The sequence below is a fragment of the Podarcis cretensis genome, assembly GCF_951804945.1.
Source record: "Podarcis cretensis genome assembly, chromosome: 2".
Lineage (NCBI taxonomy): Eukaryota > Metazoa > Chordata > Lepidosauria > Squamata > Lacertidae > Podarcis > Podarcis cretensis.
Genome location: NC_137171.1, coordinates 115,916,639 through 115,943,204, shown reverse-complemented (window position 1 = coordinate 115,943,204; position 26,566 = coordinate 115,916,639). Strand labels below are relative to the sequence as shown.

The 26,566-nt window shown below is 47.7% G+C and overlaps 1 protein-coding gene across 3 annotated transcripts in view; it reads right to left on the bottom strand.

Annotated features, from left to right (window-relative positions):
• The window catches only part of PBX2 (PBX homeobox 2), a 41,506-nt gene extending 15,224 nt beyond the window's left edge, over positions 1–26,282 (bottom strand). Inside the window, exons 1-4 of one of the 3 annotated variants that reach the window (XM_079963745.1) lie at positions 25,764–26,282; positions 23,356–23,441; positions 2,568–2,812; positions 322–512 (exon numbers count right to left, since the gene is read on the bottom strand). In XM_079963745.1, the coding sequence (XP_079819871.1) occupies positions 322–512; positions 2,568–2,812; positions 23,356–23,441; positions 25,764–25,972 (731 nt within the window). In that variant the 5' untranslated portion in view covers positions 25,973–26,282. The remainder of the gene's footprint in view (positions 1–321; positions 513–2,567; positions 2,813–23,355; positions 23,442–25,763) is intronic. The other 2 variants (XM_079963743.1, XM_079963744.1) reach the window with 2 other exon arrangements.
• Positions 26,283–26,566: the final 284 nt, after the last annotated feature.

The following is a 26,566-nucleotide window of genomic DNA, read 5'->3' as shown; positions in this document are numbered from 1 at the left end:
TGGCCAAGGGAGCAGACGTTTGTCCACAGTTTTTCCAGGTCATGTGGCCAGCATGACTAAGCTGCTTCTGGCGAACCAGAGCAGCGCACGGAAATGCCGTTTACCTTCCCTTACCTATTTATCTACTTGCACTTTGACGTGCTTTCGAACTGCTAGGTTGGCAGGAGCAGGGACCGAGCAATGGGAGCTCACCCCGTCGCGGGGATTCGAACCGCCTACCATCTGACTGGCAAGCCCTCGGCTCTGTGGTTTAACCCACAGCGCCACCCGCGTCCCTAAGGTAAAACAAAAAACCACTTCAGATATAGATGAAGTAGTAACCTGGCGTCGAGGAAGCGGGATCTCAGGATCATGACAGCCTCGCAGGTGCTTTGCTTCAGCTGCATCTGGATGGAGCTGAACTTCCGGTGGATGATGCTGACCATACGCTCTATCTCCTTCGGCGACACGGGGCGCGTGCGGCTCTGCTCCCGAAGGAGGTTCATCACATGTGTCGTAAACTCGTTGCAGGCCTGACGAGGAGCAGGTGAGAAAGGGGAAGAGGCTGAGTTGGAGGAGCAGCAGCTCCCATACACAAACCCAAGGAATATTAATACCCCCCAAAAAAATCCCTGCCGCCAACTCCTAATGCAAACGTAGGGGACCTGTGCCCCACCCAGATGTTTTATTATGTATTTTTGGTTCTCCTTTTGCATTTTTATGTTGTGATCTGTCCCGCAATCTTCTGATGAAGGGTGGTACAGTGGTGCCCCGCAAGACGAACACCTCGCAAGACGGAAAACCCGCTAGACGAAAGGGTTTTCCGTTTTGGAGGCGCTTCGCAAAACGAATTTCCCTATGGGCTTGCTTCGCAAGACGAAAATGTCTTCCGAGTTCCTGCGGGTTTCCCCCCCTTTCCCCCCCCTTTTCCTAAGCCGCTTATTAGCTGATCCGCTGATAAGCCGCTTAACAGCTGATCGCTAAAAGCTGCTAAACCGCTAATAGCGCTAATCCGCTAAGCTGTCAATGGGCTTGCTTCGCAAGACGGAAAAACCGCTATACGAAGAGCCTCACGGAACGGATTCTTTTCGTCTTGCGAGGCACCACTGTATACAAATTTAATAAATAATGGCAATAATGGCAATCACATCCTTACCTGGTTATGACCTAGAAAGCCCTGTCTGGTTTTGTCCCAGGCTATCTGAAAGATCGTATCTCTCTATATGACCCTGACCAGGTGCTAAGATCCTTGGGTGAGCCCCTTCTCTTGATCCCACCAATGTTGGACTCATGCTTGGAGGTGGTGAGAGCGGAAACCTATTCTAGGTTGCTCCAATATTATGGAATTCCCTCCCAAGCTGTGTTGGAAATTAGCCAGGTACGTTTCACTACTGGCATGGGTCCAATTGTGACGACATGGGAGATTTCTGGGCACCAGGTGGGCAACCACTGTTTAAAAACCTCTGCCTTAAGTCCATAGTTAATACCATTTCCATTTCCACTGTGTGTGTTTCTCTTTTTGCAAACTGGCTCAAATAAGCTGGTGGAAAAGCAAGCTACAATCGAGCGATGCAGCTGAGCTTATAGAATTGTAGAACTGGAAGGGACCCCAATGGTCACCCATTTCAACCTCCTGGCAAATAGACATTCCCTTGTGCTGAGTGTAACCTAGATTTGGTAATTCTTCACAGAACTCTAGCCCAACGGTTGCCATCAATTTGATTTGAACTGATTTTATAATGAATTGATTTTAGAATGCTGCATTATTTTACTGTTGTTAGCCGCTCTAAGCCCGGCTTCGGCTGGGGAGGGCGGAATATAAATAAAATGTTATTTTATTATTATTTATTATTTAAGATGCCGTTTGGCACCTAGTTTATACATCTGAGTTTCCAACACTGCTCCCAAGAAAGGTTAGAAACATCTGGCTCCCTCCTTGTTACGTATACTAAGAACTTCCTGTTCAGACAGGCCTTTGAAAACTGCTGCGCCGCCAATCGACTGCTAAGCAAGCTGGATTTTAAACTGGCGCCCCTAAACGTGTTTCAATGTGGTTCCAACTCCTCGTTGTTAACTGGCTTGCTTTTCCATTTTACAGTGGGTGTTCTTGAACATGGTAGAAGCCGCCGCAAGTCCCAACTTGGGAGAAACGCAGGGCAGGAAAACAACGTATATAGTCTGCACCACCAGCATCCTTAAGGTAAAGGTAAAGGTAAAGGTACCCCTGCCCGTACGGGCCAGTCTTGACAGACTCTGGGGTTGTGTGCCCATCTCACTTAAGAGGCCAGGGGCCAGCGCTGTCCAGAGACACTTCCGGGTCACGTGGCCAGCGTGACATCGCTGCTCTGGCCAGAGCCAGAGCCAGAGCCGCACACGGAAACGCCGTTTACCTTCCCGCTGGTAAGCGGTCCCTATTTATCTACTTGCACCCGGAGGTGCTTTCGAACTGCTAGGTTGGCAGGCGCTGGGACCGAGCAGCGGGAGCGCACCCCGCCGCAGGGATTTGAACCGCCGACCTTTCGATCGGCAAGTCCTAGGCGCTGAGGCTTTAACCCACAGCGCCACCTGCATCTCTCCTGCATCCTTACCTGCTCGTATTTCTCCAGCTCCGAATGGTAGATCTGGCGGATCTGGGAGAGCTTGTTGCGGTAATCGGAGTGCTCAATGGAGTTATCTGGGGACACCCCCCCTGCCGCCGCGGCCGCTGCTGCCGCCGCCGCAGACCCACCCCCTTTCTCTGGGCCGGCCACCCCCTCGGCCAGCAGCATATTGTCCAAGCGCATCAGCTGGGGGTCCACTGGCTCCTCCTCCTGGGAGCTTCGGATGCTCAGTCCTAAAAAGGTAGACGGCAGGGGGAAGGAAGGAGTTAACGGTGGAGCGGCCATGTTCACACACACACACACACACACACACAGGCTTTCCCAGCCCCCCCTTTTCCTGCCCTTCCTTGGTGGGTTTCCCCTCCTCCCTCCCCCCTCCTGGTGCCTCCTTCCTCTTTTGTCGCTTGGCAGGAGACTAGGTCACCCCGAGGTCGTTGCCACGGCGACGGCGGGCCCAGAAAAGGGGTAGCAACTTTTGGCAGACAGACACAGAGATATGGGGGGGGGGCAGAGAGAGAAGAAAGAAAGAAAGAAAGAAAGAAAGAGCAGAAAAGAGGCCTGAGGTTGAGCCAAAGAAGCAACATATTGAGGATCCCTAGGAGAGAAAGGGGAAAAAATAGGGCCCCCTAACTCAACCCCCCCCCCAAGCACCACCTTCAATGTCAAAGCTGCCTCCGTTTAGGGACTGGCTCTGTTTTGGCTTTGAATTGCCACCTGATCCGCATTTTCCACGGAGGAAAAAGAGCCAAGACTCTGGGGGTACCCCAGACTTGATTTATTATGGCACTGAGCTTTCAGGCCCTAATTGTTTTGCTAAGTCTCTCTAAGGCAGGGGTGGCAAGCCCAGTCTGGCCCACGGAGCGTTTCCTGCTCTCTCCCCATCCCAAAGACCCTACAAATGTTGGCGATGAGAGGCAAAGCCACACAAAAATTCAAGGAGGGCGGCCGATCATTCCACCCCCCACCCTGACCATTGATATGATCAAATATCAATCATTTGATATGCAAAGAGAGGAGCGGTAGCCCTCTTCCCTGCATGCGGCCCCCGCCCCGCAAGGTTAGCGGCCCCTGGTGTTGCAAGACTCTTTGTTGATCTCGCATATATTTAGCAGCCGGGTGTCTTCACCGGCCAAAACGTCTGTAGGTCAGGCCGACCCTAAAACACAGCACAGGAGCAGGGGCCCAGTTTAATGTTTTAAAAAGGAGTAACACGGCTGCCAACTGGCCAAAGCAACAACAAAACCCGAAGCGAGAAACCACCTTGCCTACTCCTGTCCCTTTAAGAGAACTTTGCTGGGCAGAAATCCATGGCCCAGCGCCAGACAGGATCTCCAAGCCTATGGCTGCACCTCAAAGTCCTTTTAAAGAGACCAGCCGAATAGCTAAAGCACTCTCAGACCACTTTAAACACTCCCCAAGAAAGCTGGGAACTGTAGTTGGTTACTGGGAAGAGGGACAAGCTCTTAAACCACTCTGCGAATTGTAGCTCTGGGTTGCAGGAAGCTATGGCTGTTTAAAGTGGAAATATTCCCCTCCCAGAGCTACAATTCTCAGAGTGGCTTAACAGCTCATCCCTCTTCCCAGGTACTGCTGGGAATTCTAGCTCTCAGCACCCATAACCAACCACAGTTCCCAGGGTGCTTTGAGTTGGCATAACATAGTAAACTCACTTGGGGGGGGGGGACACACACGACAGAGTGTCTGACAAACTGCAGAGATTAGGCAGTAGAGCAAGGGTCAGCAACCTTTTTCAGCTGTGGGCCGGGCCACTGTCCCTCAGACCATGTGATGGGCCGGACTATATTTTTGGGGGGGAAATGAATGAATTCCTATGCCCCACAAATAACCCAGAGATGCATTTTAAATAAAAGCAAACATTCTACTCATGTAAAAACACCAGGCAGGCCCCACAAATAACTCAGAGATGCATTTTAAATAAAAGGACACATTCTATTCATGTAAAAACATGCCGGTTCCTGGACCGTCCGCGGGCCGGACTGAGAAGCCGATTGGGCCGCATCCAGCCCACGGACCTTAGGTTGCCTACCCCTGTGGTGGAGTTCCCAGGCAGGCCTAAGTGAGAAAAGCAATAAAAGCAACCACACCAGCTATTTTACACCCCCCCCCCAACTCCTCCAGAGCCTCCCCTCCAATGCAAGAGGCAAAACGGGGGCTTGGAGCCAGGGAAAATACTCTCCATCTGGTCAGGCCTCAAAGTGCCATGTGAGCCACAGAAAAAGACAGAATGAAATTGGGAGGCAGACAAAATGCTCTCTCCCATGGGGAGTTGGGCTCGAGATATTTTGATGCCCGAGGCCAATATGCCCACCCCAATATGGCAAAGTTTTCCCCTCATACATATTAACAGGGGGCAGGATTGGGGCGAGGCGGTGGGAGGGCCATAGGCACAGCAACAGATCCCAGTCCTTTTCAGCCAAATCCTGTCCCGACTGTAGCATTTTTCTAGAACCCTAACTAAGGCGGTTCCACAAACGGGAAGCAGGTGCCCCCTCTGCTCCATAATTCAAGCAATCCTTTTGCATTGAGAATGCGGGTCCAGCATCCTGTTTGCACAGTAGCCAACCAGATACCTATGGAGAACTGGCAAGCAGAACCTGGGTGCAATAGTCCTCCCCTGCGGTTTCCAAAAATGTTCAGAAGCATATGGCCTTAGACAGTGGAAGGACGATGTTCGCCACCATGGTTAGTAGCCATGCGTAGCCTTAAAGGTAAAGGTAAAGGGACCCCTGACCATTAGGTCCAGTCGTGGCCGACTCTGAGGTTGCGGTGCTCATCTCGCTTTATTGGCCGAGGGAGCCGGCGTACAGCTTCCGGGTCATGTGGCCAGCATGACTAAGCCGCTTCTGGCAAACCAGAGCAGTGCACGGAAATGCCGCTTACCTTCCCGCTGGAGTGGTACCTATTTATCTACTTGCACTTTGAGGTGCTTTCAAACTGCTAGGTTGGCAGGAGCAGGGACCGAGCAACGGGAGCTCACCCCGTCGCGGGGATTCAAACCACCGACCATCTGATCGGCAAGTCCTAGGCTCTGCGGTTTAACCCACAGTGCCACCCGCGTCCCTTCTGATAGCCTTATTCGTCAATAATTTGCCTAATCATCTACTAAATGCATGCATTTTTAAAAAGCAAGGCAGCCCCTATAGAAGCATGAGGTGGGGAGATGCACCACTGACAACTACTTGAAACACTGGAAAGCGCATCTGTCAAATGCACTGGCAAAGGCCGGGGGAAACTGAACTCTTCCCACGGGAGAAAATCCTCTAGCCAAGTACATGGGTATTTTGTTCATTTTGTTCTTAGCACAGTTCTAATAAGATTATTGGGACGCGGGTGGCGCTGTGGGTTAAACCACAGAGCCTAGGGCTTGCCGATCGTAAGGTCGCTGGTTTGAATCCCCGCAATGGGGTTTGGTCCTGTTGTTCGGTCCCTGCTCCTGCCAACCTAGCAGTTTGAAAGCACACAGTGCAAGTAGATAAATAGGCACAGCGTTTCCGTGCTCTGCTCTGGTTCGCCAGAAGCGGCTTAGTCATGCTGGCCACATGACCCGGAAGCTGTACGCCGGCTCCCTCGGCCAATAAAGCGAGATGAGCGCCGCAACCCCAGAGTCGTCCATAACTGGACCTAATGGTCAGGGGTCTCTTCACCTTTAGTAAGATTATAAGGAACTATACAATGTATTATGCTGAATACAGCTACTTTAACCTGACAAGATGCAGAGAACAACATTTTGAAAACTGCGCAGTTGTCCAGGATTTTTCCAAAACAAAACAGATAAATATCACTTGACTCGGGAAGGGGGGAGGGGAAAGGACAAGCGTTGATCCTTCCGGCACCTCTCACTTTAAGCTCCCAAAGTCTTGTTTTTACAGGACATTTGTGCACACCCCTGTGCCTTTCACCCAACCCTCTTTTCTGGTTGAAGAGGTTTGGTGGGTTTTCTAAAGCCACACAAAAAATATGTTTAACCAGTAGGAGAACCGGGAAGGGCGACCCAATTTGCAAACCACATAGAACTCTTGCCAGTAGAGTATTGCCTTAAGTATGCTCATGATAGCAGACCTTCAGGTGGTGTGGCAGATTATAAGGAGAGAGAGAGAGAGAGAGAGAGAGAGAGAGAGAGAGAGAGAGAGAATGAATGAATATGCCTTGCATATGGCTATAAGGCTCAGGTGGCAGGTGGCGCTGTGGGTTAAAGCCTCAGCGCCTAGGACTTGCCGATCGAAAGGTCGGCGGTTCGAATCCCTGCGGCGGGGTGCGCTCCCGCTGCTCGGTCCCAGCGCCTGCCAACCTAGCAGTTCGAAAGCACCTCCGGGTGCAAGTAGATAAATAGGGACCGCTTACCAGCGGGAAGGTAAACGGCGTTTCCGTCTGCGGCTCTGGCTCGCCAGATGCAGCTTTGTCACGCTGGCCACATGACCCGGAAGTGTCTCCGGACAGCGCTGGCCCCTGGCCTCTTGAGTGAGATGGGCGCACAACCCCAGAGTCTGTCAAGACTGGCCCGTACGGGCAGGGGTACCTTTACCTTTTACCTATAAGGCTCAGGGTGGAGGTGATGGGGAAAAATGTTTGCTTGAGATCCCAGAGCCACTGCCAGTCAAGAGGTGGCAATATTGGGCTAAACAGACAAATAAGTTTACCTGGCATAAGGTAGGTACTTTCATTGAAGGAGTAGTTTCAATGTATTAATGCCCCTGTATAAACTTCTACTATAAAGTACCCAAATTCTGCTCCTTGAACGCTCATTTCAGAGGGGAGTAAATTCGCTGCTGTTTCCCTACAGTTTTTTCCCCTGGCAGTGAAAACATATTTAAGTTAGAGGAGGAGAAGTGTGGGGGGGGAGGGATAAATCATTTTCTGTTCAGGAGGGTGAACAAGGTTCAAAGTCCCACTCATATCCAGGGATGAATTGCAAAAATAAGTAAATAAAGTAAGTAAGTAATTTAAGTAATTTAAGTAAGTAAGGGGGCTATCCAGCTACATCACTGAGTTATTTAAGTGCAAGGATTTTAATGGATCTGCCCCGAATTTGAATGATGTTAAACTATCACCCAGTGCATTTTAAGAGTGTTTATTGCGGCTGCTATTTTTATACCTCACTATAATCACAGCTGTGTTATCAACACAGGACAAACAGGCATCTCTTTTGCAGCGAATATTTATGAGCCTCTTGAGGCACATTCTGGCATTCTAATCCTCGGGGAAATTATGATTGCCCCAAGGGAGAGTGGGGCACTAACTCTGCCCTCCCCTCGTCACTTTCCACCAGCTGAAGGCAAAATACCAGCAGCAGGGGAGATTGCTCTACGAATCTAGGTCCCCTACACAATTTAGGATCCTGCATAGCCAGGGGACTAAATCAAACAGAAAAGCTACACAAGCAGAAAAAGGTTAATACTCGCAACTAGCAGAGGGCAAGGGGAAGTGGGGAAGGTAATACAAAAATGGGGAATTCGTGTAAGGGAGATTGGGTCGATCTTAGAAAAATTCTTTTAAGCATAATGATTAATGTATATAAGTTAAAGTTTGATATATAAATTGAATTAAGTATAATAACAAATTAGGGTTAAAAATTAGGGATAAGAACTTGTTGAATAAACATTTGGACATGGAATACAAGAAGGGGAGGCGAGGGGAAGTCGCAGAAAAAAGTTATTGAAAATTAGGATTTTAAAGGTTGAATGTTTTTGTTTTTTTTAACTTTGCTTTTTCTCTTTTGCTTTTTTCTTTTTTTCTTTTTATCTTTTTTGGAAAATTGTTTTTGGCTTTTGTGTATTATTTGAAACTATAATAAATATCATTAAAAATAAATAAATAAATAAAAACTGCTTCAGGATGAGAACAGAAATCGTGCTCCGGTGGTGCGGCGGCAGCAGGAGGCCCCATTTGCTAAAGTCGTGCTTCAGGTTAAGAACAGTTTCAGGTTAAGAACGGACCTCCGGAACGAATTAAGTACTTAACCCGAGGTACCACTATACTCTCATCGCCAAATAGCACCTTAAACCTAGGTTACAATTGCCGCAATTAAATGTCTAGGCGCTATTATTATCACCATTTCTATACCACTTTATATTTTAAAGAACAAATCTCAAAGTGGTTTACGACACATTAAAACATAAAACAAAACAATCCAGAATAAAACAAATTCAAGCGTCAAGAAAAAAATATTTCGCATCCTTCTCTAAGTGACATTTTGCTTCCCCCAGTCACCAGTCCAGCCCCTAGAGATTTCCACGTGGTCGCAACTGGATCTGCACCCGTCACAAAACACGCCTAATTTCTAATTTCTAACACTGGTCCCAGGTTTGATCCCCAGCATCTCCCTTTCCTGCAACCCTGCAGAACCACTGCTGTTCAGTGTAGACCGGCCGTTCCCAAATATTTCCCCTTAGAAATTGCTGAGGACCACTAAATGATTTTTCTGACTGTTATAGTAGCTGTAATGCACTGTGCTAGATGCTGCGTGGTTTTTAACGGAGTTAAGGTTCAAACTTTTATCTCCAGCCTCCCGTTAACTTGGCTTCCGATCTTGTCCACTTCTCTCAAGTGCTTCCTCCCCCTATTATTTATTATTTGTATTATTTGTATTTATTTTTATTTATTGAATTGAATATACTGCCCTGTACCTGGGGGTCTCAGGGCGGTTCACAGAATAAAATCAAGATATAAAACCACAAAATACCTAATAAAAATAAAAAACCACAACTCAATAGTCCCCCCCTCCAAAAAAACCCACCACATTTTAAAAGGGCACAGGATCAACCAAAGGCCTGGTTAAAAAAGAACATTTTTGCGTGGCACCTAAAGGTGTGTGATGAAGGTGCCAGGCGAACTTCCCTGGGGAGAGCATTCCACAGACGGGAAGCCACTGCAGGTAAGTCCCTGTTCTCGTGTTGCCACCCTCCGGACCTCTCAAGGAGGCGGCACACGAAGGAGGGCCTCAGACGACAATCTCAGGGTCACTTCCCCCAGTCACTTCCGGGCCATCCTGTTCACCTTCCCGGAAGATTTCTGGATTCCAAGAATGATGAAGCAGCAGCAGAGCCTGCCATCCTGAATGAGACTCATGGACCACCTCTGGGCCGTGGCACACAGCGTGTGAACCCTGAGCTAGATGCACCAATGATCTAAGGCGGCACCTTTTCCTCCTAGCGTGCTCCCCGCCTTTCCACCCATTGCATGAGGTGTTAGAACGCATGGTGTTAGAACACCAAAATCTGCCGCTCACAGTCCCCCAAGGTGAAGAGAGGATCAGCTATCCCATAATCCCGTACATCGGTTAAGAATGTATGCAGGGACGTTACTTTAGGTCTCTGCAATGTTTCCACTTGGTCCTAATAAAAGGTATTTCCCCTGCTGCTCCCTTTTTAAGAGGATGTTCTATAAATAGCCACCTCTCTCTGGCTGCGAAGATAAAATCCAGAGCCATCCCGACTGTGTTTTTCAAGCATCCTTGGGGAGGTAGCTGCAAATGACCGCTGGACTTCCAGCAGTAATTCAACACCAAACTACGGCTGAGTGTTAACAGCTGAGGAGTGGCAGGAACGCCCAGCGGAGGCTGAGTGATAACTATCAGGGTGAATCTACCTCTGCAAGAGGCCTCCCCAACCTGGCGCTTCAAACTACAGCTCCCACCAGCTCCATCCAACTTGTTTTACCTAAAAGCATGTTATTTTGGGTCCCTGTATCTTAATAAAATCCATGTTCGGGTTTTTCATAAGAGCTGGTTTGAAGAGCCTCACGTGGATTATCTCAGTAATGCTTTCAACAGACCCTGCAAATTTTGTTGGCAACCATCAGTCTCGAGATACAGTGGTGCCCCGCAAGACGAACGCCTCGCAAGACGGAAAACCCGCTAGACGAAAGGGTTTTCCGTTTTGGAGGCGCTTCGCAAAACGAATTTCCCTATGGGCTTGCTTCGCAAGACGAAAATGTCTTGCGAGTTCCTGCGGGGTTTTCCCCCTTCCCCCCCCTTTTTCTAAGCCGCTTATCAGCTGATCCGCTAAAAGCCGCTAAACCGCTAATAGCGCTAATCCGCTAAGCTGTCAATGGGCTTGCTTCGCAAGACGATAAAACCGCTATACGAAGAGCCTCACGGAACGGATTAATTTCGTCTTGCGAGGCACCACTGTACAATGGAGTGTGCCACTGAGGGTGAAGTCAAACTGCTGTGAATTAAAAAGTAAAGGGACCCCTGACCATTAGGTCCAGTCATGACCAACTCTGGGGTTGAGGCGCTCATCTCGCTTTACTGGCAGAGGGAGCCGGCGTACAGCTTCCGGGTCATGTGGCCAGCATGACTAAGCCACTTCTGGCGAACCAGAGCAGTGCACGGAAATGCCATTTACCTTCCTGCCGGAGCGGTATCTATTTATCTACTTGCACTTTGAGGTCTTTTGAACTGCTAGGTTGGCAGGAGCAGGGATCGAGCAAAGGGAGCTCACCCCGTCGCAGGAATTCAAACCGCCGACCTTCTGATCGGCAAGCCCTAGGCTCTGTGGTTTAACCCACAGCGCCACCCGTGTATTATACAATTGTGGAGTTGTAAGGGATCCCAAGGGTCATCTAGTCCAAGCCTCTGCAATACAGGAACAGCAAAACTATGTCAACTGCTTTGATACTCTTATTGTATGTGGAGGGAGGGCTGGGTGTTGACGGTGATTTGTTTATACTGTTTATACAGTTCAGATTACTTTTAGAGGCTTCACAAACCATGGTTTATGGCGCCGAAGGGTCTCGGGGCTGAACACTCCTCCCCTCCACCTGAACCAGGGAACTCCGGCTTAAAAACAAGCCAGGATCTTTGTGCCAAGTGCGATGGGGGAGAGAGAGGAATGAGCTCTCTCCACACCAGTGCTCCTTCCTGGCTTCACAGACCGCAGTTTATGTAGCCCCAAAGGCCCATCTGAACTGGGAGTTAATGGCCAAGCACTAAATTTTATCAAGAAAGTCCCTAGCCTAACCTCTTTGCCACTCTTCACAATGTCTCCTTGTAATAAATCAATTCTGCTTCCTTGGAGGTTTTTAAGCAGAGGTCATGTGGCCATCTCAACTCCTTCCTCCCCCCACCAAAAAAACCCCTTTTTGCTTCTTTTCCCCCCACAGCATTTGCCCACAGTTCCCCCTTTTCAAATTCACAGAATCGTAAGAGTTTGAAGGGTCAGCTTAGTCCCACTCCCTGCAAGGCAGGAATCTTTTGTCCAATGTGGGGCTCGAACCCACAACCTTGAGATTAAGAGTTACCTGTCACAGCCTAGCCTCCCTCGCAGGACTGTTGTGTGGACAAAAAAAGGAGTGGCGCAGAGGTGAAACCACTTTGATTGAGCTCCTTGGGAGAAAAGGGGAGATAGAAATGGAATAATAACTAAATAAATGCTAAACTGCACTAAGTCCTACCCTATCCCCGTCCTGTCTATTTCTGCCTGCCCTCTCATGTCAGACATCCAAATTATTCACACATGACCACACTCTCCCAATTACAGGCCTATAGGACCTGTTTTATGTTCAATCAAAAGATGTGTGTTGATTTAAACAGGCCCAATTTGCATTTATTTTGTTTTATTGCAACTTGCACAGCCTTTGCAGCTGCCAGATCTCCTCAAGGGCGCCATTTCACAACCACAGCTGCCAAGGGCACCAATTTAACTGCCAGGTTTCGCAGGCTAAAGATAAAAGAGGGGGAACAAGCGAAATTCAGCAAGATCCAAAGCGCTGCTCTTGAACACATTCAAGATTGAACCGTGTTTTTTATTTTTAAAAAAGTGTCCTCCATAAAATAGAAGGGGTCTGTGGATCCTGCCTTCCACCATCCCATTACTCCTTTCAGAAAGACACTCTTCCCTGGTCTACAGGGTTAAATATACATATATTGGAATCACAGAATTGTAGAGCTGGGATGCCAAGGGTCATCTAGACCAACCCGCTGGGCTGGTCTAGCGTAATGTACATGTCGTAATGTACATGTTAGCTCAGTACTATGTTCTTCCATCGGACTAGATGACCCTCAGGGTCACAATTCTATGATTTCTAGGTTCAGAAAGGTTCCACTCCAAGGATAAGCCCAGGCCAGGTGTGAGGAAACACTGGCTCTCCTGAGGTTGCTGAACCACCTCTCATGAGCCCCAGCAAGAATGGTCCAGGACAAGGGATGATGGGAGTTGTAGTTCAGCAGCACCTGGAAGGCTGAAGCTTCCCCACATTTGATCCTAAACAAATAAATATATAAAGCCACTTCTGGGCAGCTCTCACCCTTGGGCAACTGGCCTGTCCTATCTGAGCCAAAACAAGGCCTGAGGCCTGTGCTGCTGGGCCTGAGAAGCTTCCACTGACAATAATACTTGTATTTTTCTTTCTAAACCCTAATAAAAACTTTATTATTATTTTTTTAAAGAGCTCGCATTTTAAATATAATGTTAACTCTGGAGTGAGGATGCCATCATGGGAGATTCAGATGGCAGCCCCGTTTTTAAGTCTCTTTTACTATCAAGGGGCCCAGCTTGGCTTCTGTGAAGACACCGCGGACCCCGACAAGAGAGCAACGTTCACCACGAAACAACAGATTCCCATGTATGTGAGGAAAGCTACTGCAGCTCCTCCAGATGCAGGCGAGCATATGGATCTCTAAAAATAAAGGAGCCGTGGCACATTTTGCCTCCTGTGGAGGACGCCGGGCCTTGCCTCCCACCTTAACAATGAAAGCAACAGATGCTCTTTCCAGCCATGGGAAATGCAGCTAATTTATGTTCTTTCTAATTTATGTCTTTTGGGGAAGGGCTGCAGCCCAGCGGAGAAGCATCTGCGCTCCGTGTTGAAGGCCCAGGTTCAATTCCTTGGCATCTCCAGGTAACAGGCGAGGGGGAAATGCCTACTCCCTGAAATTCTGCACAGATGCTGCCGGTCAGTGTAGACAATACTGACCTGGGGGAGTCGATGGTCTGAGTCAGAATAGAGCAGTTTCTTATATTCCCCTAGTCCATCCACGCACCCAAAATCTTTAGGTGGGCAAATCACATACTTTTCTTAAGTTTTAAAAAGGTACCACCAACACCCATGTAGATCAGCGGTAGGAAGCCTTTGGTCACCCTGATGTTGCCAAACTACAACTCCCATCAGCCGCAAGAAGGAAAGCCAACGATGAGGGAAGATGGGAGTTGTAGTTCAGTAAACATCCGGGACAGCAGTCACGAAATTAAAAGACACCTGCTTCTTAGGAAAAAAGCAATGACAAACCTAGACAGCATCTTAAAAAGCATAGACATCACCTTGCCGACAAAGGTCCGTATAGTTAAAGCTATGGTTTTCCCAGTAGTGATGTATAGAAGTGAGAGCTGGACCATAAAGAAGGCTGATCGCCGAAGACTTGATGCTTTTGAATTATGGTGCTGGAGGAGACTCTTGAGAGTCCCATGGACTGCAAGAAGATCAAACCTCTCCATTCTGAAGGAAATATGCCCTGAGTGCTCACTGGAAGGACAGATCCTGAAGCTGAGGCTCCAATACTTTGGCCACCTCATGAGAAGAGAGGATTCCCTGGAGAAAGATTGAGGGCACAAGGAGAAGGGGACGACAGAGGACAAGATGTTTGGACAGTGTTCTCGAAGATACCAGCATGAGTTTGACCAAACTGCAGGAGGCAGTGGAAGACAGGAGTGCCTGGCGTGCTCTGGTCCATGGGGTCACGAAGAGTCGGACACGACTAAAGAACTAAACAACAACAAAACATCCAGGAGCCCAGAGGCTCCCCACATCTGACGTGCATCTGTATGGGATGACTTTTAAATGTTTTTTGATGAGAAATAATTATTCGTTAAATTTGTATACTGCCCTTCATCCAAGTATCTCAGGGCGGTTCATGAGATAAAATAAACATCGTATTACACAGAGACACGCACAACCTGCTTTTTAGAAATAGCTTAAAAACCGACCAGGACAGGTGATACAGAGGTGAAGAAGTGACATCATAGGGCCCAGCCAATCAGCACAGGGCACAGCCGGATTCTGATGGGAACATGTGACAGCCAATCAGCATAGTGCACAGCCAGCTTCTGATGTGGACAGGAAGGGATGGGTTTCCCCTGACTCAGAGGGAAAGGCTGCACTTCTGTACAAAACTAGTATATTTATTGCTCTTCTGTACAAAACTTCTATACACTTCCCTGGTGGGCTGAGTGCTTGTGTTGATGCACCCAGCTTGGAGCAAAAACATGCTTGCCCCGGAGGTAGATGCAGCTGCTATACAGATGGGGCTCCCCTGCTCCCTAGGAGACCAGGCCTTAAGGAAAAGGGTCTCCTTTGCGGATGTGGACCTGGCCTGAAGAGAGACTCAGGTGAACTTCCCAGCTTGAATAGTGCCTGTTGACTATGCCGGCCAAGATGCACCAAACCCAGTAAATCCCTCTACCTGCCTCTGACCTCACATCTGGTTCTGGCCACTCCAAGCCTTTACTGCCGCCTTGGAATTCGACCTTCCGTCTGCCTAGAACTCTCTTCTTCACATCTATCGCTCATCTTGCCTGCCCACACCCATAGCTGGACTGCGACTGCAGCTTGTCTCAGAGCTAGGGGAAGGCCCAATGACATTCTCCCCCCATTCCCAGGACTGCACAACTCTGCGCTCAAAAAGGCAGCCTGCAAAAACAAGTTTCTGGACCTCATGGTTATGAAGATGCACATAAAGCAGCCTGGGACATAAGGCCCTAAAAGTTATTAGCCTATAAAAATGTTTACTAGCCTACTGAGGACCTGCAGATGGTTTACCCGCTGTGTTTACATGCTCATTGTGCAGGTGGGAGCTTTTTTCTTCCGAAACAGGGATGGGAAGCTTTTGGCCCACCATTTTGGCCTGCAAAGGCCATGTCCCCCAACCCTACCCACCTGTCAATCAGCTGCTGGGTGGGAGGGTGAGGTCCAATTCTGAGTTGCACAGGCAAGTTTCCAGCAGCGAACAGGCGCTCACAGCCAAATCCCCTCACGAGCAGGGATTAAATCCTGCTCAGTTTGGCTGTGCATGTCTGTTGTTTGCTAAGTAGAGACCTGCACAGCCAAAGCAAGCAGCTCCAGGTTTTTTGCAGCATCGACTTGCAAACCTTTTCCCTGTACTACCAAAGGCAGAGCTGGCAACACCCCTTGCACTGTGGTTTACGAGTGCCCGGCGTGATGTCATTATGATGTCACATGATTGACAAGCAGGCTGTCCCTGGAGCCAAAAATCTTCACCCCTGCTCTAGCAGCTCACTCTGGTTTCTGTGCTGGGCACAGGAAAAGAATGGACAATGCCGTCGCTCCTCTGCCAGTCTACACACTTGCTTCCATGCACGTGTCTGTGGCAACCAGGCTAGTCCTTAACTGCAAGGTTCCTTTAAATAGTATGAGCAATGTGAGCCAGAAGTTTTAGAGACTAGAGACAGGTGTGGCCAATTAGCCTTTCAAGCAATTGTCAGAAGAATGCCAGTGTATTGCATAACTTCCCCCTTCTCCTTGCCAAACCAAAGCAGGATTAATTATGCAAAATGAGCAAATTATGAACATCTGCATCAACTCAGTCTTTTTTTTTTTTTTTGGTATGGAATTAAGCTTTCTTGCGAAGATTTGTTTTTTAAGCAGAGAGAACATACCTTGCTCTGGATCTTGAGGGAATGAAGATTTGCTTCTGGCAGTCAGGGAGGGGCGCAGCTCTAAGCCTCCCCGAAGGTTCCAGGTACGGCAGGGCAAAGGTTCAAAAAATAAATAAAACACCCGTGCAAATGCGTGAGGCAGCCAGTGGGAGGGGAGAATAATTAAAAAATGGCAAGACTTGGCATGCATACACGCCCTTTGTACAATTAGCGTGATTTCAGTGCCACTTCTAGACTTTAAATGGCTTGCAGCAAAAACGTTTAAACCGCAACAACTCCAAGCCACTTCATTCGAGTTGTAAAACAACCAGAAAATGACCCTGTAATTAATCCTGCTTTGCGAAGTCAAGAAGAATACTATCTCTCGCTCGGCATCTCATCCTAAGGGGGCCAAAAAGATATGAAGACAAGAGGTTTCACATGAGGAGCAAGGATTCCACTAAGCAGGATTCTTCAATTGCTGGGGGGGGGGGGGTTGGACTAGATGATCCTCAGGGTCCCTTCCGAATCAAATTCTGTGATTCCAGCAAGAAAACACTGCTCTGGCGAAGGATAGCCCTGATTTGGTGAGATTCTCAACAGGACATCTCTATTTGGTTTAAATCTCTCTCTTTGGAGGGGGGGGGGGGTCATATGAGAGAAGGTGCTCAGTCAAATATGCCAGGGCATCTATTCCTGCATTTAAGGGCGTTGGACTAGACGACCGTTGATGTCCCTTCCAACTCTACAATTCTACGAATCACCCTGACAAAACTGGTATAGTACATTCCTCCCTTGGGGTCCCTTCGCACCCCATAATTCTTGGATTCCAACAGCCAATGCAATGCATTCGAGACCAGCTTCAGTTTCCAGACTGTCTGCAAGGCCAGCCCTCCATGCAACTGATTGCAGTAATCAAGCCAAGAAACTACAGTGGTGCCCCGCAAGACGAACACCTCGCAAGACGGAAAACCCGCTAGACGAAAGGGTTTTCCGTTTTGGAGGCGCTTCGCAAAACGAATTTCCCTATGGGCTTGCTTCACAAGACGAAAATGTCTTGCGAGTTCCTGCAGGTTTTCCCCCCTCCCCCCCCCCTTTTCCTAAGCCGCTTATCTGCTGATCCGCTGATAAGCCGCTTAACAGCTGATCGCTAAAAGCCGCTAATAGCGCTAATCCGCTAAGCTGTCAATGGGCTTGCTTTGCAAGACGAAAAAATCGCCGCTATACGAAGAGCCTCACGGAACGGATTAATTTCGTCTTGCGAGGCACCACTGTACCAGCGGATGCATCACAGCATCTATCTAGATGCTATCTTGCTATCTAGAAAGAGGTGCAACTAGCTGGAAGAGGTGAAACCTCACACCCGGCTGCAACTACCAGAGCAGTCTTGATCCCCAAGTACGGTTATGGTTCAGATTGAGATGGGATGCAGAAAATCAATTTCAAAATTTTAAAATATGGAAAAAAAATTGCTGATTTTCAGGACCAAAGTCCTTTCAGAGCAGCTTGCAATCACGACAGCATGACCAACCTGACCTTTAAAACCACATACAGATAAGGATTTTTTCCAAAAGCCAAAAGGTTAGCAGAACACCATAAAGACAAAAAGAGGACCTATTACAATGCCAGGCTGCTTGCATCCATCATAGAGTCGACATACAGCCAGCCAGCTTGCAAATAACACAAGCAAGTTTAAACCATCCCAGCTACCTAAACAAAGGCAGATTGAAATGGGAATGTCTCCAAGGCTCAACTATATGGACACAGCCAAACTATGTCATCTCCAAGGGAAGGAGTCCAACAAGGGAAGGAGGGGCCACCAGGGTGGATAAAAAATCAATGATTATATTTTTTTAAAAAAATCAGATTTTTTAAATTTAAATCTATTTTTTTATTATTTAAATTGGATTTTTAAAATAAAATGCTTTTGGAGGAAAAATCTTTCTAAAGATAGTCTTCTATTTAAGTCACATTATAGTTCAAAGGCTATTCATCAGGAAATAAGGATTTGTTTTAGGATAAGGAAATAAGGATAAGTTTTTCATGTGTGCTAAAACTCAGTGTGTGTGTGTTTTTAAAAACTGTTTAAGCACACCAGTTAACAAACATGGATACATATGCTATAATGTTACTGTTTTAGTTAAATAAGTTGTTTAAATTGTTATTACGGAATTGATTATTTTTCTCCTTCCAATAATGTACAGCAGAAAAGTTGTCCAAATATAAACAGTTAACTTATTAAACCTCACAATAATTTCATAATTATCTGTCTATGTATTTCTAATAGTATAACCAAATCTGTAATTTTTTATAAAACTGTAAAAACTAATCTGAAAATTTCTTATTCCAAAAATGAAACCTTCCTCTGGTTGTAAATATTAAGATGATACCAGCAAGAATCAGTCTTTCTGTAAAAAAATGATTTAAATCAAGTCTTACTGACTAGTGATTTAAATTGATTTGATTTAAATCAAATCCACCCTGGGGGTCGCCACCAAAAAAGGCCCTGTTTCGTGAATTCACTAACAGGTCTGCACGCAGCGTCTCTGCGGCCCAACATTTACACCAATGTGAGACCCTTAAGGCCTTCTCCTGGAATCGACAAAGCTTCTAAACACCTGTATATGCACACCTATTGCCCTCTTTTCTCCTGGGAAAAGTACATAGAGCTAAAGGAGGAAGTTGAAAAAGCAACGCTCTCCCCCACTTCCTCTTTCGCCTTTAGGCGCTTTGCAAGGCTCAGATTACTTCTACTGGCTCCCACGGAAAAGCATTCACACCCTCTCTTTTTCTGTCTCTCCAGTTCGCAAGAAAAGGGATCAGAGGGGGTTGCATCCATGGCCCTTGCTCAAAAAAATACAAATGTGCCCACAAGCCGCCCCACAAAAAAAGTTTGACAGCCCCTGATTTAGTACAAGAATGTCTGAGCTGTCTAGCTACATTGCCTTACGTAGGAAGAAGATTCTTAAACTGGTTTATAACTGTTTAACCCAAAAGGACCCACAACAGGCTTTTTCAATATAGGCCTCACTACTGTCCTCCATTAAATGCAACTGGAAATTTTGGCTTCCTCAATGAATCATTATCTGCATCACCTCCCCTATCTAATTGGTATCAAAAGCACCAGGGTGGATCAGTCCAAAGGCTCACCTATTTTAGCATCCAAGTCCTACCCCAATTTAAAGTTTAATAGATTTATAAGCCACTTTAAGAAGACATTCTTCACAAAGCTGTGCATGATAACAAAAGCCACCAAGGAGAATAATTTCAAAACATATAGAAAACCAAACTTATTTTGTAATATTCTAGAACATAAGCCCTTCAAGCAGCGATTTATTTTTCCCATTTCTAAAGTAACAACGAACGGACACAAACTTCAAATAACTATAACCCGGCAACTTCCAAGTTTTTAAACGTGCTCAATTCGTTCTCTCAGAAAATAATTTCCAACGCATCCTGAAAAAATTCCAGTGCACATTACCCCAATTTCATAGGAACACTTTCCTAATTCAAATTTGTATGGGAAACCCACACCGGGGGCAAAAAATAAACATACTTCCTGAAATTTAGAGCATTATCTCTACAGTCCAGTTTGCATCAACCGCAAAAAGATACAAAGAAAAAGGTAGGTTCTCAAGGACCACCAAAAGGAAGGAGCCAAACTGTCCTCCCAGGCAACTGAATTCCTTAAGTATGGGGCCATCGCCGAGAAGGCCCTGCTCCATGTCCTCACCACACAGATCATCTTAGCTGTCAGGCACCTGAGCAAGGCCTCTGGAACAGATCTTAAGGCTATTTTCCCAGCAACTGGTATTTCAGAGGCATAACGCATCTAAAAACCGGAGGTAGGATATAACCATTATTTCTTGTTACCATGGATACATTTATCTTCCTTGGGATCAACTGCCTCTGAATACCAGTTGATGCAAACCACAGGTGGGGAAAGTAGTTCTGTTGCATTCAGGTCCTTTCCTCGTGGGCTTCCCATCGCAATATCTGGTCGGCCACTGCGAGAACAGAAGGCTGGACCAGACAGGCTCTTGGGCTAATCTAACAGGGCATCCTCTAAGCTAGGTACCCCAACCTTCGGCCCTCCAGATGTTTTGGACTACAATTCCCATCATCCCTGACCACTGGTCCTCTTAGCTAGGGATCAGGGGAGTTGTAGGCCAAAGCATCTGGAGGTTGGGGATGCCTGCTCTAAGCGCTGGCCCACTTATAAGACAAGGTGAGGCAACTGCCTCAGGCACCAAGATTGACAGTAGATCCAGCCTCTAAGAGAAGCATCTGACAGAGACTGACGCACTGGCAGACGGATACGGCACACACCTGGGAGGCGGGCCCCAATGTCCGCCTCTACAGTGGCCTCCTGGCCAACAGGAGGCGCTGCTGGTCTCCTCCCACCCTTGCTCCCAAAGTGGATCTTTATTGCCCCCTTGTTCCCTGGCAGGGAGGGGACACCATTTTGTGGTTCACCTCAGGTGCCAAAATGCATTTGTGCCGGCACTGGCTCCTCTTATGTTCTTATCAATTTTTTAAATTTAAAGCCGTCTTTGTCACCATTTTATGGCAGAGAATCCCATAGTTTAACTACATGCCCTGTACTTCCCCTTTTGTTCCTGAGGGCAGATCCACACTATAAAGTACACTTGACACATATTCAGAGCACACAAATTGCCCCCAAAGGATCCTGTGTACAGTGGATGCTCGGGTTGTGAACGTGATCTGTGCGGGAGGCACGTTCGCAACCTGCGGGCTGCGATTCGGCACTTCTGCAAATAGCGCGATTTAGCGCTTCTGCGCATGCGCAACTGCCAAAACCCAGACGTAATCCGTTACGGTACTTCCGGGTTTCGACGGGTCCGTAACCCGAAAAAACGCAACCCGAGGAGTCTGTAACCCGAGGTATGACTGTATTGTCAAGGGTGCTGGAAGCTGTAGAAGAGGAAGTTGCAGTTCCCAGGATTCTGTGAGGCAGGCAGAGTCATGTGCTTTGAATGTGAGTTGGGCATGTTTTAAAGGTATGGTACGGATCTGCCCCAAATCTTCTGTCAATCACCTTCAGAAGAACACTGAAAATTGAAATTGACCCTCTGGTAGTAGGAGAGCAGGAGAAGATAAACGTCTCCTTATCCATTTTCTTGGCGCCATGCATCAGTTTATAAACACAAACGATGCCTTTTCCCTTCTGACAACAGATTGCAGCGCTCATGTTTCATAAGCAGCCTTTGATATTGCAAGCTTCCACCCAGCATCTCTGCTTTGGGTGATGTTGCAGAAGCAAAACATCCATCTCATATGGAAACCACAAGGTGCTTTCCCCAACTTGCAATGCTTCAAATACGATTACACTCCAACGCCCATCAGCCCCAGTGAGCAAGGCCAAAGGTCAGGGAAAATAGGGAGATGCAGCCCAGCGATATCAGGAGCGGACCAGCTGCAGGAAAGGAAGCAAACCAAAAGCCGGAACCTTCTGCACATTTATTCAGAATCAAATGCCAATGTACTCAGTTGGTCTCCCTCCCAAGGAAGCATGCACAGGCTCCCATTGTCTGCACAAGCCCCACCGAATTTTGTGGAGATGATCTCTGAGCAAAGTTGCACAGGACACGGCTGTGACTGCTTGCCTAAAATAGGGACCACTTCAAAGGCAGGAAACTTTTTCAAACCGATTTTCTTGGCGACCTTCTGTGGGTCACATGACGTGGGTGAGTGGGGCCGAGCAAGAAGACATTTATTAACACACGCCAAAACATTCAGTCCCACAGCTTTCACCCATCGTTTTTTAAACCTCCGGACCTATCTTTGATCCCGAAATGCAAAGAAATGGGACTCGCTGTTCATATTTTCCTGCATCTCTCTCTCCCATCTATGACTTTTACCCCCTTTTAAAAAACACAACAACCCACCCTAAAGCAGCTGCTTACAGAAGGGACGAAAATGGGAGGAGCACCATCGGTGTGACACAACTTATCCCCGAGTGCACGATCCGCTTGAGAGTTCCAACCCACCGGTTGGAAGATCAGCAATTCAGAGCTCACGTTTGAGCAAAACAAAACAAAAAGTATTCCCACTCACTCTCTGAAACATAGATTAGTGTTTCTAGAATCCATCTTAATGCTTTTCTGGCTGCAATCCCACTCCCAGCGAGGCCTCCGAACTCCTATTGACTTGAGTAGGATTTAAGCAGTTTAAATAAACGAGCAGATGACCAAACGAGGCCCTAAAGACAGCTGGCCATTACTTCGGATACATGTGGCCCAAATCCCGGCAGCTTAAGACTGGATGAACTTTAATGACAATCCCAACACACACACACACAAACCCTTCGCTCTCACTCTCTCCTTTTCAGTAATCCTTTTAAGGCTTGGGCTGCTGGGTTCTTTTCACTTTTTAATCTGGGCACAGCACAACTTCCAAGGAGCTGGCAGGAAACTCCAGTTTCTCCTCCCTGCCTCTCTCATGCAGAAACACAGCCTTAAAGGCACTTTGCATATCCCACCCCCCTCAGCAAAAGAACACCCCACAGGGGAGCCTAAAACTTAAGAAGCAAGCCAGTCAAGGAAGCATCCCAAAGCAAGGGAGAATTTTGGGGAACACAATAGTGACGGGAGGAAAAGGCCGGGATGAAAGTTTCAAAGACAGGAGGGGAGACCGGGGTGGGTGGTATTTATTTCTGTGGACAAAAGATCCTGATGCTACCAGAGACCCCCTTTATGGACTAAGCGACCCCCATTACAAGTGAGGCAGTGTGAGCAGGGGGGGGGGGGGAGAGATAGGGGGACATTTCCATCCTTGCACAAAAAAATACAACATGGTCAAACAGCGGACGGGTGGAGGCAGAGAGAGGAGGCAGTTGTTGGGGCAAAGTTGCTACAAAGAAAACCAGGCAGGCGGAAAAAGAAATTTCAGACGCTTCAAGATGGCGCGGGAGACGACAGGCCTCTGGCAAAAACCTCTGGAGGGAAAACACCAGCTCTTCTGCCTTCCTCCTCTCTACCACAGACTCCCCATAATCCCCATTCCAATCCCTCCTTTTCTCCGCTCGACAATATAGTGGGTTGTGGGGTTATTTTGGTAACAGGTTGACAAATATATGTGTGTGTGTATTTGAACAACAACATACAGCCGCCCCTCTCAAACCCGGAGCCCAAACAATACAGTACCTGTCTTTTCTTTGATTTCGCAGAGGACGGTGAAGAGAGCTGGCTTCATGCGGTGACAATTCAGGGCATGTTTCCTGCAGTTTAAACAGTGGGAGAGAGAGCAGATAAAGCCGGTGGTTTTTGAGGGGAGGAAAGACTGGATTTGGAGTTGTCATAAAGAGAAAGGAAGCCTCTATCCATTTCCACAATAGCTCGCAGGCCTGAGCCTGGCAAATCAATCAATCAATCCTCGTTTATTCGCACATATACTGTAATGGAGTCCCCTCTCCGCCCCGAGTAATTCCCAGTATAATTCCAGCACCTGAACAGCCTAAACAATAAAAATAATATATATTTCCTTTTGTTGTTGAATGGTTTCTAAGAATGTGGAGGGGTGTTCAGGTTCAGTAAAATGGGCAAAGTTTAGTCAAGTTAGGGAAGGTAGACAAAATGGGGGGGGGGGGGTTTAAGCAATGATCCCTGTTTACCCTTCACTGGAATTACATTTTTGCATTGCTTTGATTCCTCCATCTCTCATCTTTTAAAATCCATTTTATGCAGTATAAAACAAATTTCAAACACTTTCTTCTGATATATAATTGCAGCCTTTGATATTCTTTTGGTTATATAGCTTTCCCCAATTCTAAACAATAACTCAGTTCACAAAACATTGGACTCATGTTTTGCAACTCAGAAATTGAATAAAACCTGGATATACCGGACAATCAAAGCACACATTCAGAGAAATAATCTTCAAATTAGTTTGTTCCCCTGCCCCAAACAGAACTCAGTATTTAGACCATCACACAAACTCACGATTCTCCCCTCAAAGCACAACTTCCAAGTTCAGACCAACACAGTGTCCTGAGAGCCCTTTTCTCTCTATAGTGCTACAACTTCCACAAACCAAGAATTCAGCACAGAAAACCTCTCCGCAGACCTTGATATCTACAATTCACCTCACATTGGATTTAATCCACATAGCTACACGGATCATAGGAAATAAAAAGACACCCCTGAGGATTTTAACTTTCTCAGTATAAAATACCTCTCTTCCCAACAGCCACTTCACAACCCTTAACCACACTGGTCTTGCATTCTCTCTCACAAACACGGTGCCAATTCCCAGCAGGGGGGAAAAACAACCTCCCAGGAATTTAGATGTCCAGACCTTTTGATACAAACCACTCCACACACAAACTCATATCTGAAACCAAACTTCTGGCAATCGTTCTTTCAAACAGAAACCATCTGACCAATAATATTGCCTCTAATCTAGAGATTGGCCTACAATATAAAGTCTTTTTTTATATAAATAAAAATAAAAAATACAGCAACCACACAAACTTATTATTCAAAGTTAGACAAAAGTCATAATTTCAGCATAAGACCTTTCAAAGAGTTTTATCTGCAAATAGGTAATTCTTTGCTCCCTCCAGCTCACCAAATATAATGAAAAATTTAACTGTTAATATATTTAACTACACAACAGAGACCCTCTAAAACATCAACCTCAGGGGTTTGGGATACCCCTGAACCAAATGTGAAAATCTGGTGGCTTGGCTAAGTGAACAGGCAGGGAGTGAAAAGCCAGGCTACTAAAACATCTGGAAGGGAAGCAAGGTCTAGTGGTTTAAGCAGAAGGTATGGGCCACAGGAATAATGTGAGCAGCAATCCCCAGAATCTCTCTCTTCAACCAAATTCCAGATCCCCCTATTATTTAAGCTGGGATTCCACACCAACCACCCCTCCCAAACCAGTTCACCAGCAACACCATCCTGTACATATGTACGCCCCACAACAAGCTGCAACCCCCTGAGAGTATGTTCGGTTACCCTAAAATGGCCCAAATCCCAAATGGAACAGGCCCCAGCAACCCTCTCTATAATCCACGCTTGGCTCCCCTGAAATCCGAACCTCTCCTTCCCAACTTCTCCACCCAACAAAAACAAGAGCCAACTTGCTCCAGACTTCCAGGCCTCAGGCTCTCCTCCTTTCAGAAGAGGCTCCACTCAAGTTCCCCCCAACAAACAAGGGAATCCATTCTTAACCCACAACCTCATCTTTCTTCCCCATCAAGTTCCCCCAAATAACACCCCCTCCACGTTCAGTTCCTGCCCAATCCAGCTTCCCAACTCCCAAATCCGGATTTGGGAGAATACCCCAATAAAACTGGAGCATCTCCACCCGAAACCTTGAACTTCCAAGTCTCCACCCAGGCGCACAACATGCGCCCCCGAGATCCGGCACCACCAAACTCCGCTGGATAGCGCGGGCCACCCCACGGCCCCCAGGTCTCGGTCCCACAGCTCGCATCCCAAAGTACTCCCCGCCACACACAAAGGGAGAAACCCTCCCAGGCAACTTTCCAGCACCCCCCTCTCCCCCACCAGCCCGTGCGCCCCGGAATGGCGAGAGGGTAACCAACTTTGCCTGCGCCTCGTCCAAGCTTTGGTCGGTGATGGTCATGATCTGTTGCAGGATGTCGCCGATGTCTTGCTTGCGCGGCTCGCCGTTATCCGAGGGGGGCTCGTGGAGGGAGTGGGGGGTCATGCTGGGGACCCCCGGCACGGCCGGGTGGCCCGGCGGGAGCCCCACGGCCCCCCGAGCTTGGATCAGCCTCCCTTGGTCATCCATTCCGCGGGGGTGCAAAAAGCCACCAAGGCAAAAACTGTCCAGCCGAGCGCGAGCGAGCGCGCACACAAAGACGCCGATCCTAAGGCTGCCCAAATCCGCAGGCGCCCGGGCGACGTCGTCGAGGCACGGCTGGGTTTTGTATAGCTATATCGATCTACAGATAGGTATATGCAAGATCTAGAGATCTCTATTATTCCATCTTGGCTGCGCACTCCCACGGCCCCCTTCCCTTGGAGACTTTGGGGCTGGGAAAATGGAGTCCCACACAAGGGCTGGAGGAGGAGGAGGAGGAGGAGGAGGAGGAGCTGGAAAGAGGGAGGGAAGAGGAGGAAAAAGGAGGAGGAGATGGAGGAGGAGAGAGCAGCTTCTCTGGGCTTTCCTCCCTCCTCCTCCTCCTTTCTTCTTGACGCCTCGCCTCCTTTTCCAAGCTGGCGCTGCTGTGTGTATATAGAATACATTTACTGTATATGGAACAGCGCGCTCTCTCTCGTCTCTTTGCTGCCCCCAGCCGGCTCGCTGGAAGAAAAGAACCTGGAGGGGGGCAGCGAGAAGGCGCAAGAAGCCAGCCGGCTTCCTTCCTCTGCTGCTGAAGAT